A 15071-nucleotide genomic window follows, 5' to 3' on the forward strand; every position below is an offset into this window, starting at 1 on the left:
TCAATACGGATCAAACAAGGCTGATAATGTGTGTGAGGCATTTTATTGGCTTATCTGCGCACATATCACACAGTAGGCAAGCTCATTTGAAACAGATATTTATTTTTGCTCTTAGAAAAGACTGTACAAAATCTAAAAAAAAAAAAAAAACTGCTTCCACCATATTTGATTTATTCCACTATTTACATTGCTATTTCCACACTGTATAAAAACACAGTATTTACATCTGTTTAGCAGATAATGGTCGTGTCATTGAATAATAATTGAAGTTTAGCCCAGGGCGGACCCATTTGAGTCTCTGAGCTCCACGATCATGCAGCCAATACAACGCCTCAGTGGGATTTGTCAATACACCTGGTTTTGACCTATCGGCCGAGGTGGAGAGGGTCTGCAGATCTATGGCATCGACTGCTCCCCCTCCCTCCTCTCCTCTCCTCTTCCCTCGCTCTCATTAGATCCACTCTATTAAACCCCTTATGCATCTGTCTGTAGGGGGCTGCATGCTGCTCGCTCGGGGGCTGTGAAGCACTGCTGGTGGTCACCTCGGAGCTGACAACAAAAGTGAGTTCAAAACGGGTGAATACTGAGGACTCTGGGAGGTTCTTTGAAGGCAACAGCTTAACATGTGTTACAGTTGAATCAATGAACAGCGTTTAGATCATTTACATAAGAATAATAAAATAATATGATTCATACCATTTAGGGACGGGCATGATTAGTCGTCTAATCGATAATTTATCATTAAAAATTTTGTCGATCATGTTCATGTTTAATCGACAAACTGAATGTAGGTTACTGTGCGTCGCTTAGCGTAAGGAGACGAGGCTGCGTCTGACAGCGCAAACACTGGAGATGTGGCCATGTTTCAGCTCTAGCTCCTCCTTGGAGATCACTGTACCACTCAGTGAGTGCGTTTACATGCACATGAGTGTCCCGGTTATGAACGGGTTTTTTTGAGTATTCCGGTTTCGTCATGGTGCATGTAAATGCAGTATCCTGTTTACTACCACATAAAGTTGAATGCCCATGCATCAGAAAAACAAACACTTTTCAGTCTTTTCATCACAACAGTAGCCAAAATAAAAAAAGTGAGGGAAATGACTGTTAAATAAAGAGCTGCGCTAAACCTGCCCCCACACACACGGAACAGACTCACCATCAACATCATCATCCCTCTGTAACAGAAAGAACACTCATATTCCACTGAGTCGTGTCCTTTAGTCAGACAGAAGCTGGACCGCATCAGCGCACAGGGAGAGAGCTATTTTTATCAGCACTCGTATTTTATGCAAATTAGCCATGAGGTTTAAGTTTAGTTTCTGTAAACAAATGTGCACAAAACTGCATTTAACACATCATAATTTCAAATGGGCGGATGTGGCTCTATAGTGGTTATGGTTTATATGTTGTAAAGTTGAGTTTATTTATGCAGATTGGTAATAGTAGTAATAATGATGACAATTTTGAATATAAAAACGTTAATGATTAATTGAAAATCAATCGTTAATTCTCCCAACGATTGATTAAGAAAATTTAATCGAATGCCCATCCCTAATACCATTTTGAATATAGGCGGATGATGTGGCAAAAATGGTAATGATATGTTTGTTTCAACGTAATATCATTTTGTTGGCAAATTAAAGTGCAACTAAACACTAAATCAACATTACTACTCTATGGGTTTTTAATGGCATTGTCTGCTGTTTCGAGTTATTATTTTTATTTTTTTTACCATTTTAGTGCTAACTATGTTCATTTGCAGATGTGTGGTCCAGAAATGGCCAAATCTATGTGTGTGCTGCTTCCAATGGCCAATAGATTTGAGGAGGCCTGTGACATCACCAGCCTCTGCCCTAATTCGAGACCATTAAACACCTGGCTGCATTGGCGGAGTTTCGTTTAGCTTATTATTAGAGTCTCCATTAGCCGAGCTTAACATCCAGCTACGGGTAAAAACAAAACAAATAAACTTACAGATGGTAACTTTAAAAATATTGCATAATTTAAAACAAAATAAATAGCTCTTTAACCTCAGATATATAAGAGTTTAGTGCTTTGCTTATTCATTCTGCTGAAATCCATCTCATCCTTTTGTTTGCTGCCATGTTTGTCAATCACGGCCATCTGAAATTCCAGACCCATTTGTCTTGTAAAAGTACTAAAAGTATGCAGTTTTAGCTGACCAGTATCAGTGTATATGTGTATGGGGAAAAAGTAACTGACGTGACCATTTTTGAAGAGATTTTTAGCGTAGAAAACCAAGATAGTCACAGTATCGAATTGTCCAGTGTCTTCTATAGGTGTCCTTGCGCTGTAGGAGACTCATTCAGGTGTAGAGTTGAGGCGACCGTGGCCGTGCGGCGTTGAGGGGGCGGAGTCAGGCATGACTGCGGTCGGCACTCCCATCTTCTTCAGTGAAAGCTCGTCCGTCACTGAGATGGAGCGAGAGAACGTGGGGCGAGAGGCTTGCGGGGGGCCTGGGAGAGATTAGAGACGGGGTAGAGGGAGAAAGAGAGAGGGTAATTGGGGAGAGAAGGGGATAATGGGAGAGAGAGGGGGGTAGCGGAAGAGAGAGACAGAAACAGAGAGGGTGATGGAGCGAGAGAGAGGGGGTGGAGGGATAGAGAGGGAAGAGGGGGTGAGAGAGAGAGAGGAAGTGAGAAGAAGGGGGAGGCAGAGAAAGGATGTGGGAGAGAGGGAGGAAGTGAGACAGAGGGAGAGAAAGTAAGGGAGCAAGGAACAGGGACAGAGAGAAATAGAACAGGGTAACCAGAGAGAAAGGGGGCAGAGAGTGAAGGACAGGGAGAGAGAAAGGGGGTGGGGGTGGTGGTTGAGAGAGAGATAGAAAAGAGGTAGAGAGATGTAGCGGACCAGGAGAGGGAGAGAAAGAGAGGAGAGAGAGATGAGGTAGATGGGGACACACAGGGGGTGACAGAGGGAGGGGAAGAGAGAGAAGGAGAGGGTCAGAGAGACAGCGGGGTAGGGAAAGGCGGAGAGAGAGAAATAGAGGAAGAGAAAGAGTACGGGAGGGGGAGAGAGAGAGATAAAGACATGAATCCAATGACAAAGACATGTTTCTTTGATGATACCTTTTACCTTTGAGCTCTAATGACATCCTTCCCATTCTCTGACACAAATGTCTTTCACATGACACAAGAGGAAGGCAAATGGACTTTGAAGGACAATGAGGTTTGGATGAATTACATGCTACATAAAAGAACAAACCAATAGAGGTAACGGAGGGACAAAAGGGAGAGGGGCACCGAGTGGAAAAGCACAGGGATTACACTGTTTGGCTTTCTGTCCATGAGGGTATACCCATGATCACTGAAGCATGCACTTACATTTACTTTTAAACTGCATATTATGGCCAATTATATGACTCACTTCACTAAAACAACAACATCTTTTTATAGTTAAGATTTTAGCTAAAAAATATATCTTCGAAATGTACTATTTTATTTCCTTGTTGGACATGGACAGCAGATATGACACACGTAGAGGTAGTTCAATTACTTTTAACGAGCGTAACGTTAAAAAGGTCCAATAGTTATGGTTAGACTCATAAAAATTAATGACAGCATCTTTATTTTGTTAAATGAAGGTTTAAACTGCCAGACTAATGCCAAACTAATGCCTTCTTTGTGCATTTGGGATGAATTTCCTGTGTTGAATGATAACATGGGTAGAGATATTACATTTTAGAACTCACCACTACTTTGTGTATTTTTGTAAATTTGTTCTCAGTTTTTGTAAAACTGATACGTATTTACTAGGGATACCGAAATATGGTGATATCGTATTGTTAAAAGTCTCACAATGATATCGTGGGCTGGCACAATATATCGAATCACAAGTTCCTTTGCTTAAATGCATGATTTTATAGTAGCAACAGTTTATAAACATAGAAAACGACATATCCCATGATTCATTTCAGTGCAGACAACATGAATAAATATGTTTTTTACTTGAATTCTTGGGATTATAACATAAATAATATCCATAAATAATAACCAATATCTTGTCAAGGTATTTTAAAAGCAAAAAAGTGTCTCATCTTTAATTATTAGCCTCTTCAAAATATCACAATAAATATGAATATCGTGATAATATTGTACAGTAAGACTTGGATATTGTTACATCCCTAGAATATGACAGTAAATGTTGTACCAAATGACTGGTCAAAGCATTTTATAATGTCAGTCTTGTTATTATGCATAATATCATAATATCGCGAGCCTCCCAACCTTATTGTGAGCTTTCATACGATATTACAGTAAATATCGTACCATGAAGTTCATAGCGTGACAATATCGTATCGTGAGACTTGGATATCGTTACACCCGTAGTATTTACCACAGGTACTTTCTTTACTAACCACGTAATAATCAGAAAAAACATGAAGACCTGGCATATACACTTTAATACTGACGTTGCTATTCCCATCACAAACTTGTCCTCCATTGGCCTCTCTATAGGTACTCCATCCATGTACTTCCATACTGTGCCAAGTAAACAACCTTTCTACTGGCTGTGTCGGTGCGTGCAGTGTCAGAGTTTGTCCAGCAGGGGGTCAGAGGTGCAGTGAGCAGCAGCAGGTTGAGCAATGACTGCAGATTTGTTGCAGCCTGATGCCTCTCATCATCACACACAGAGGGAGAGGGAGCACAGGCCAAACGCAGAATTGTACCTTTGATATCTCTTACATCCACCCGAGGTTCACCAGACTAACCAGCAGGGGGCAGGGTGACCAAACAGGCACACACAGTACCCCCCCTCCTCCCTTTCCCCTACATATGCCCCTCTCAGACCCCCACTAGGGCTGACATTTGCGGCTAAGTGCTGCAATGGCTGTTCCTTAATGTAGAGGAGGCTGGAGATGGGGAAGTTCAGCAGGTAGCTCCAGTTTATCAGAGCATTGCAGAGACGGTATACACTCTCTTCTACTGCTGCATCTGTCCGTCTGTCCATCTGTCTCTGTCCCTCTGGCTCTGTTCTAAGGCTGGTCGATATATCACTATCAAATTGAAGTTGTCATTTGAATTGGTGCTATTACTAAACAGCAAAGAGCACAATTATTTAGATGATTGAATGTCATCTGCAAACAACAACGTACCCCGTCAAAATGTAGTTCTACCTGCACGAGAAAATGTTTTTGTAGTTACCTATAGGGATGTAACGATATCCAAATCTATCAGTACGATATTATCACGATATGCATCTCACGGTACGATATTTATTGCGATATTTTGGATGTAAATAGGACACTTTTTTGCCTTTAAAATACCTTGGCAAGATTTTAGTGTGAATTATTTCCATCATAATCCCAAGAATTTAAGTAAAAACATATTTCTTCATGTTGTCTGCACTAAAATGGATCATGGGATATGTAGTTCTCTATGTTTATAAGTTGTTGCTACTATAAAACCATGCATTTAAGCAAAGGAACTTCTAATTCGATATATTGTGACAGCCCACGATATTATTGTGAGACTTTTAACGATATAATATCACAATACATCGGCTATTATTACATCCTTAGTTGCTTACAATGTGAACTCTACTACTCTGAACAGAATCCAATTTCTTAAAGGTCCAACGTAACACAAAATTGACTCTTGTGAGCTTTAAGACATGTTATAATGCTGTTTCATTCACACATGTTTGAGTAACCCTGGTTTATTTTAGTCTGTTTACACCTCCAAAGCTCAAAATACTTTCCACCTTGTAATTAAGTGGTTGTTTTCAAGTTACAGCTGCCTTTTATCTTTTGTTTAGTAGAGATTGGCAATTCCAGAGCCTGAAGCTATCCAAATGATTTCAGTGTATGGAGTTTCAAAAAACAGTGGAGCATTTCCTGTATTGTAAAATGGGCTTAAACTGTAGCACTAAAACAAAATAGTATCTCAGTTTGAATGCTTGTCTTGTGATCTGAAGGACAGTGGTTCAAATCCCATTCTTGTCATAAACCTTGTTAGTAGAGCGGTCATTTCCACACACCCACAGGCTGGAGGTACAATTCCAACTCCAACAGATGATTACTGTTGTTGCGTAGTCGGGCAAGACATTTTTCCCACCTCACCCTGGCGCCTGAGCACAGTGGTGTGTGTGTGTGCTTGAATGGGTGAGTGGTTCAGGTGATAAAACGCTTTGAGTGCCTTGGAGGTAGATAGGGGCCATATAAACGTTACCATTTAGCATTTATTAACCATTTACAAGTGAGAAGGCAGCCTTAGTCTGTGTCCTGTGCTCTGGAGCTGAGAGCCTCCTGACTGCTCCGCCTCTCTGAGAAGCACAGCAGCCATCTGGGTACTTGTAGTGCACGGCACGGGGAGTAGTTAGCAGCCTCTCCTCGTGCATGTTGGCATTATTAATACAAACACTACAGTGGTGGAGAAAATGGATCTGCGTTTGGGATATTATTGAAAGATTTGAGTGGGATTAGGTTTTTCTCTCTGTAATCGCGTGTGTTCTCTGGCAGATGCTAAAATTAAATGTGTGAATAATTACTGCAAACTGTTTCACCTCCACCTTTTCGCTCTATCTGCTCTCAGCGTTTCATATCCAGCAGTGCTCCCCTCCGCCCCCAATTTCCCCTTTTCCCCCTCCTCCCCGCAGCTCACATGGCCGCACCTTACCTGTGTTACTTTTGACTTTGCAGTTGGTCTTCTCTTGCATGATGCGCTCGTACTCCCGCACCTGCTCCAGAGTGAGTCCTGTGGGAAAGACAGCAACAAAACATGTGAGTTTGTTCACACATGGCAACAATAGCATCAAGGGTAAACCTCTAAATAAACTGTCCTCCAATAGTTTTTTACCCATGTTCATTATACAGTATACAGTTTAGACGCACCGTGCCATTCGTCGATCCAGGCCACCGCTTGTCGATGTCCGAGCAAGAGAATGTCCTTTATGTTCTGAAATAAATAAAATAAATATGTTTGACAAAAGTAGGACTAAAATATTTAACATTTTTGCAATTTCATTTATATTTTATTTAATTTTTTTTTATTTTTTAACATCCAGGAAGATTAACAATAAAAAAAAGACAAATTCTTTAACTGCTGAACTAATAGAAGAATCCCATGTATTTCAGGATTTTTGAAGAGACTACAGGCATAGCAGCTTCTATGCATACTAGTTAAAAAAAGAAAAGAAATATTGTTGTTAAAATGTATTTGGTTATTAAAAATGTGATGGTATCGTGAGACATGTATCGTGTATAACAGGGGTCCCCAAAAGCGTGAAAGCGCGGACCGTGACCCCTCCTGTATGTTGCGCGGGTTTCACCACTAAACCAGGTCTAAACCAGGTCTAAACCAGGTCTAATACAGGTCTAATACAGATCTGAAACAGGTCTAAAACAAGTCTAAAACAAGTCTAAAACCAGGACTAAAACAGGATTTAGCCAGGACTTAACTATACCACCAGACTCCGCACCGCACCTTCTCCCATACACCCACAAACCCCTCCCGTCTGTGAAACATTGTCTTAATATAAAACTGGTCCATGGCGCAAAAAAGGTTAGGGACCACTGGTGTATAAGGCAGGGTATCATTAAGAAGTTGCCGATACGATACATACCTCAATACATAGGCCATAATACAATATATTTCTCGATACAGTGCACTTTCGGTTCAATATGATGTATTTCAAATCGATTACATATGGTTCAATAAAAAATAATGGCTAAATGTGACACTAAAAGTCTTTGTTAAACCACTGCTTGTGCAAAATTAATATGAAACACACCCATTTTACTCATCAAAACAGTGAAAAGGTCAAATGTGTTGCATAAACGAGTTTCCTTCCTCCAAACAAGCAACAAAACTGTAGCTCTGTAACAAAATTATGGAGTAAAATATGCCAAATAATATCCTTGGCAATATATCGATACAGCAGTCCCTGATATTGATACGGTATTATCACATTAAACGATATGATATAGCGATATTCTGATATTTTTGCACACCCTTCATCATGTATTGTATCAAATTCTGAAGAAGCTGTGGTTGTGTCTATTTTTAAGTAATAGCTAATGTGCTTTTCAACTCATAATCTCATTCTAGTTCTTATGAAGACCAAGACTATACTAAAACTATGCAGATTTATGTGTTAGTTTCAGTACTCTGTTTAGTAATGATTAGTTTCTGCGTGTAATTATTTTTTAAAACCTTAATGCATAAGAAGAATCCCTGGTAACTGAATATGCATTTCTCTGGAGAGGACATTACCTAAATAACCCTTGTGATTTGCGACCATTCAAATTCTCATTGTGATTTCATTATCATTAATCTTGCTGTCTTATAAAAGATTGCTTTCTATTATTCCCCACACTATTACCAAACCAAAGGAGGTTATGTGAAATGTATAAGAGTACACTCACACACTTAAGCGCTGATAACGTATCACACAAGAGCAAACCAGGTTTACTACATTGCGCAACGGAAAGATGATTGCTTCTGGTGCTTTTCGTTTTTCATCATCTCGTTCTTTGACTGGAGGCTTTGCAGCACCTGCCCGAGCGCCATGTCTCTGCAGATGTGCTCAGTGGATGTTTTCTAAAGAACAGACTGTCTCCTCGTCGCAGCTCAAGGTGTAAGACGAGAAGGTAAACGCTGGTGCAGAGGTTCTGTGAGGCCGCTGCTTTTTATCAGGCCAAGGAAAACCAAACAGCCCTGATAAGTTTCACCAAAGCACAAAGGATTTCCTATTGAAAATTCTCAGTGCTGATACATTTTAGATCTAATCCATGTAATATTTTCACACTTACAAGTTTGACTGTTAGGCGTGCATTTTAAAGGTGCACTATGTAACTCTTACACCACTTGCTTGTCTCCATGAAGATGTTATCGTCTTGCCTGGAATGTTTCACAGTATACTATGAAGCATATATATTTAAGCTTTTTTAAATTACATACATTTTTATTACCATGAAAATCATACATTGTCAGTGTGTGCGGGCTCGCCTCTCCCAGATCTCACCTTTCACTAAGCCTGGTTGTGTCACCTGCTTGTCTTCATAGAGATAGACGAGTTTAATGCTGTACTATGGAACATTCCAGGCAAAGCAACAGAGGTGGGGCCAAGTCGTCGTTTTGCAAGGCTCAAGTAAGTCTCAAGTCTTTGACCTCAAGTCCAAATCAAGTCTCAAGTCAAATACAGCGAAGTTCAAGTCGCGTCTCGAGTCACTGGCCCATAAGTCAAGTATAAGTTGTCTGCTTTGAGCTTCAAATCATTTTGAGTCTTTAAACCAAAGTACCAAATATAACGTAGATTTTTGCAATTTGTATGAATTTTAAACAAAATTATACTTAAATAATCATAGTATATTTATATATGAGTATTTATAGAGTAGTAGAAATGCAAATCTTACCTTTTTAAATGTCTTGACAAGATCTTAGTGAGAATCATTACAGTCAGAACAGAGAGAATTCAGATTTAAAAGTGCTTCTCAAGTCACAGACCTCAAGTCTGAGTCAAGTCCCAAGTCTTAGTCCATTTTATCAAGTCAAGTCTCAAGTCCTAAAAATAGTGACTCAAGTCTGACTCGAGTCCAAGTCACGACTTGCAAGTCCCCATCTCTGCAAAGCAATAACAGCTACCCTAAAAGTTACATAGTGCATCAATCCATTTTATGTTTTTGTGTCTCATTCAAATTCAGTGTAATTATTGTTTTTGCTCTTGTATCTAGAACAGTGGGTCCAAATTTATAATAGAAGTGTCAAAGTGTCACACGTATTGTGCTTTTTAGAGAGATAAACTGGTATGGGCTCCCTGTCATCTCCTCTAAATAGATACTTACAAATCTCTGCACTCCCCCATGGGCTAAAATAGCCCCCCTGTAGAGCTTAATTTGACCCGTCGGCCCCACTTTTAACACCATGATCTAGAACAGAAACCAGTAACTAAAAACTAACTCTGAGGACTCTGAGGAAAGATGTAAGAGACATAACAAACGTTTTTGTATGTGTAGGTTTTATTTTGTGACTGTATATACACTACCGGTCAAAAGTTTTATAACACCCTAATTTTTCCAGTTATTTATTGCAATTCAAGTCGTGCAAGCCCAATGAAGAGCTTGAAATGGTACAAAGGTAAGAACTGAACAGCCAGAGGATAAAAAAAAAAGATAAGAAAAAAGATAAAAGAACAAAACACAAGTCCAAGCTCTGCCAAAACTACCTCAGGAAAAAGAACAAGATGGTGAGCTTGAAAACTTGGAGTGTCCAGCCCAGTCTCCAGACTTAAACCCCATCGAGATGGTTTGGGATGAACTGGACAGAAGAGTCAAATTTAAATTTAAGTTCTCATAAATTTAAACATTTATGGGAACTTCTGCAACAGACTTGGGAAGAACTTTCTGAAGAATATTTGATTTCTATTGTAAAAAAAAATGCCACGAGTCTGTTCAGCTGTTATATCTGCCAACCAAAAGTTTAGAACGTTTTAGTCAGCAGTAAACAGTAAAAAACTGAAAAAAATGTGGTGTTCTAAAACTTTTGACCGGTAGTGTATGTGCTGTGTCTCTTGCAGTGTTGTTGCTGGGCCTTACTCTGTGGATGAACTCTTCCGTCTTGGTCTGGAAGCCGTAGACCTCGAAGCTGCATTGGACCCGTTTGTAGGAGCACATGATGGGCTGGTTTTCCTCCACCCAGCCCTTCTCCAGAGGACCTCGGCCCGTTTTACTCGACTGCCACCGACTCAAGTCCTGCACACCACAACACAAACACAATGAGGTAAATAATATCAGATCATCATTATCATATCCTTTTAATCCCTGCAACCCCTATTTTACGTGCGGATACCATGGCAACCAAAGCCGTTCTGTTGTTATTTGAGAAATAAATAACAGCTATGTAACACATTTGGATCAGTTTTGTCTTATGTTTAAAGGAAATAAATGCTGTTTTGGTATCTCTTAATATCAGGTACCTGCAGATATTTAAAGCTATAGTATTGGAATCAGTATCGGAACTGAAAAAGCAGGATTGGTGCTAGGGCTGGATCAAAAAATATATCTCGATATATTTTGCTATATCTCGATATACGATATATATCTCGATATATGTTCAAGAAAAAATAACCCCCTAAAACTGAAAACTGCAAAAACAAATCTGCCAAATTCCACAAGGTCTTTTTTTTTAAATTGAAGTGTAAGAGGTCAGCAGTTCATATAGGAACATTTAAGATTACAAAAAACCCTAATTACATAAATAATAATTTAACTGGAAAATAAAAGAAATTATATATATTTCCTCCTTTTCATTCATAAATAAAACAACTCAACACAAGCTCTTCTTTGCATTAACTCTGTTATCCAGACCAGAACCAGAACCATGAGCTCATTTAGGAGAAGAAGCTCATAATGTTCCTTATTTCAATAGATCCATGTTTCTATCCAGCAGTAAGGAGCTCTGAGGTTTAATCCCACAATCCACTGCAGATCAAATCAAACGTTTCCAAACGCTATTGTACAAGTTACACTGCAGCAGATTATTAATTAAAATCTTCTGCATAAATAAACTTTACATTGCTAAACTTTACAATATATAAAGTATAATGACTATAGAGCCACATCAGCCCATTTGCGATAATAATGTGTTTAATGCAGTTTTGCGCACGTGTGTTTACATTTTACATGGCTCATTTGCATAAACAGCGCACTTCTCATGCAGCTCAGCTCGTTTAGCTTCTTTCGGGCTAAAGGACGCGACTCGGTGGATTATGAGGATGTGCTGCTGGTGGTTTTGTCTGTAAATGGTGGAAAAGGTTCGTGGCGCTAGAAGCTTTTCACTGGCACCAACTTTCAGCGTTCACGGCGACAGTGAGGAGTGAAGGAGACACGAGCGAACAAAATCAGGGAGGCGAGGGCGCGCGGGCGACGAGAGAGAAGGTAAACAAGCGAAACGACGAAATCAGAATTGAATATAAGCATTATATCGATATATACGATATGTCAGAATTCATATCGAGTTTAAAAACTATCTCGATATATTTAAAATATCGATATATCGCCCACCCCTAGTTGGCACATCCCTAGTCACCTCGCTATGGAAGCTATGGTCTTATCTAGAAAAAAACATACCGCACTTTTTTTTCATGGTTTGGGTGGTCCTGCGACTTATACTCCGGTGCGACTTATATATGAAAATGTTCATGCTGACAGCCGCGAGAGAGCGCTCTAGGGTGGTGTGTCAGTATCTGCTGCTCCTATTACTCCTGTACCACTGTCACTTGGATCTACTGTACATGTCTCCTGCAGAAAAAGTCGTTGTCTTGCTGCAAGTAGTGAAATATTCAGCCAAAAATCGGTAATCAAGCAGCAGAAAGAAAGTTTGGAGTGAGTGAGAAACTTGTAAGGGACTGGTGGAAAGCGGCGATGGAAAACACAGCTTCACGGCGACTGGGAGGGTGCACCCTGCAACTTTCTGTCAAGTCACTGGATGGATTGACAAATCCTGGACTTCAGTAACAACCGAAACCATCCTGTCGGAATTCAGAAAGGCCGGAATAATTCTAGCTGGAAGTGATGCTGAGTCGGACGACAGCTACACAGAAGAGGAAGTGGTGGAGGTTGCGGAGTTGCTCAGAAGTGACACTGAAGATCAAGAATTCAAAGGATTTACTGATTTGAAGTGAGATGGAGAGTTTGGTAAACTTGTTCTGTTCTGTTGTTTATGCTATAGTTCTCTGAAGAACTGTTCATATGTTACGTTAACATACCAGACGCCTATTCAACCTGTTGTTCTCTGTTCTATTGTTTTTGCTTTAACTTGACTTTCAAGATGAAATAAATTTCCCCCAAAAAGTGCGTCGTATATATGTTTATTTCTTCTTCATTATGCATTTTTGGCTGGTACGACTTACACTCCGAGTGACTTATAGTCTGAAAAACACAGTAATTATTTCCTGGTTACAAATATGTTATAGAACAGTAGCGATTATGAAATACTTGATAAAAGCAATTAAGATGGCATTCCTTCATTAATATCCACTCAATCTCCTCTGGACATTTTTTAATTATCCTGATGACAATATTATAGCAATCCATCATAAATGTGCTCGAACATGCCTGTAACTGTCCTAGTTGAGGTTCATGACAAATATGTGACTATAAAATGTAACACCAAATATCAAAATCTCCTCATACTCTTAATTGAGAGAATCCATTCCTCGGCACTGCAGTCTTCAAACCACTTTCTTTTCCAGTCTTCTTAAAATTTAGTGTTCATTAGGCCCGAGCCCGACAGGGCGTAGGGCCTATTGCTTCCGCTCAGCGGAGCGAATGGGAAGGGACGTGCGCATGTCCGAATGCGACAAGACGACATGCAACTATGTCCACGGTCGCCCCCGGCACGAACAGCAGTATCCCAGTAACCCACGCCCAAGGCCTGGCTCATATTTACTACTGCTAAAATGAATGGAAGTCAATGGAGGCGGGGGTGACCCCGACGAGATGGTCCAGACGCGCCCGTCACTCACCAATGACCCCACGGTGACGTGGGGAAGGTCGAGAGCTTTCAAAAAATGTATAATATGTTGTTCTAATGTTTTCGGATATATTGTTTTTGCTCGAATTATTATTATTATTTTTATTATGCTCTTTAAACCCTAATTTGACCCCCTAAACACGTTCAAAAACTCACCAAACTTTGCCCAAAATTCAGAAGTGGCGAAAAATTCGATAAAATATAGGTTTCGTGCACGGGCATAAAAAAATGGCGACACAGCGCCACCTCGAAAAGTCAAAATACATTGCGCCTATGGGAGACGTCCCGACGTCAACTTTGTCGTAGAGCCACGAAATTCGGTACACACATTCGTCATGTCAAGACAAACAAAAAATGTTATTATGGCCACGCCCCCTGACAAACCAGAAGGCGGCCATCTTGGATTGAAATTTGAGTCCGCGTTTTCGCTGACGTTGCGTTTGAACGAACTCCTCTGAAGGCGCTTCACCCACAGGCCTGAAAATCACCGTACATCATCTAGACAAGTGGAACATCTAAAGTTAGCTGATTTTTTTTGATAACTGTCACGGTTTACGTGCGGCGAAGCCGCAAAATTTGGTCAAAATTTTGCCTAATTTCAAGGTGACATTATTTGCTCCTGTTCACAGACTTAGTCCGATCGTGTTGAAATTTGAATCACTAATGTGTGATCTCAGTCTGAATATAATACACTATAAAACATATGAAAAGTGAACACTATAGCGCCCCCTACCATAGACATGAAACGTCAACATTGTCAGATCTGCACCAAATTTGGGAATTAAATTCTATGCATGATTACGAGCAAAAAATTATATTATGGACATGATACCATTTTCACTGTTGGCCAGCAGGGGCGCAAAGACTCAAAAATTTGGCGCCTATGGGAGACGTCCCCGGTCAACTTTGTCATAGAGCCATGAAATTCGGTACACACATTCGTCATGTCAAGACAAACAAAAAAATGTTATTATGGCCACGCCCCCTGACAAACCAGAAGGCGGCCATCTTGGATTGAAATTTGAGTCCGCATTTTCGTTCACGTTGCGTTTGAACGAACTCCTCTGAAGGCGCTTCACCCACAGGGCTGAAAATCACCGTACATCATCTAGAGAAGTGGAACATCTAAAGTTAGCTGATTTTTTTTGATAACTGTCACGGTTTACGTGCGGCGAAGCTGCAAAATTTGGTCAAAGTTTTGGCGAATTTCAAGGTGACATTATTTGCTCCTGTTCGCACAGACTTAGTCCGATCGTGTTGAAATTTGAATCACTAATGTGTGATCTCAGTCTGAATATAATACACTATAAAACATATGAAAAAAACACTATAGCGCCCCCTACCATAGACATGAAACATCAACATTGTCGGATCTGCACCAAATTTGGGAATTAAATTCTATTAATGACTAGAAGAAAAAAACATATATTGCTGACATGGGAATTTTTTCAAGGTTGGCCAGTAGGGGGTGCAAAGAACATCTAAAGGCGCACTATGTCATTTTGCCATTTGCAGGCACAGAGTTTGCGGACACGGCGTTTACGGTATGGTGTTGGCGGGGCACACTATTTGCGGGCA

General features: G+C 40.2%; 1 protein-coding gene across 1 annotated transcript in view; it reads right to left on the bottom strand.

The window, feature by feature from the left end:
- Positions 1-1710: 1710 nt before the first annotated feature.
- The window catches only part of pitpnc1b (phosphatidylinositol transfer protein cytoplasmic 1b), a 31259-nt gene continuing 17898 nt past the window's right edge, over positions 1711-15071 (bottom strand). Inside the window, exons 7-10 of the mRNA XM_055164119.1 lie at positions 10556-10711; positions 6854-6917; positions 6639-6716; positions 1711-2477 (exon numbers count right to left, since the gene is read on the bottom strand). Coding sequence (XP_055020094.1) covers positions 2323-2477; positions 6639-6716; positions 6854-6917; positions 10556-10711 — 453 coding nt within the window. The 3' untranslated portion in view covers positions 1711-2322. The remainder of the gene's footprint in view (positions 2478-6638; positions 6717-6853; positions 6918-10555; positions 10712-15071) is intronic.

Source organism: Boleophthalmus pectinirostris, unplaced genomic scaffold (assembly GCF_026225935.1).
Source record: "Boleophthalmus pectinirostris isolate CB_2022bp ecotype Guang Dong unplaced genomic scaffold, ASM2622593v1 HiC_scaffold_6, whole genome shotgun sequence".
Classification (NCBI taxonomy): Eukaryota; Metazoa; Chordata; class Actinopteri; order Gobiiformes; family Gobiidae; genus Boleophthalmus; species Boleophthalmus pectinirostris.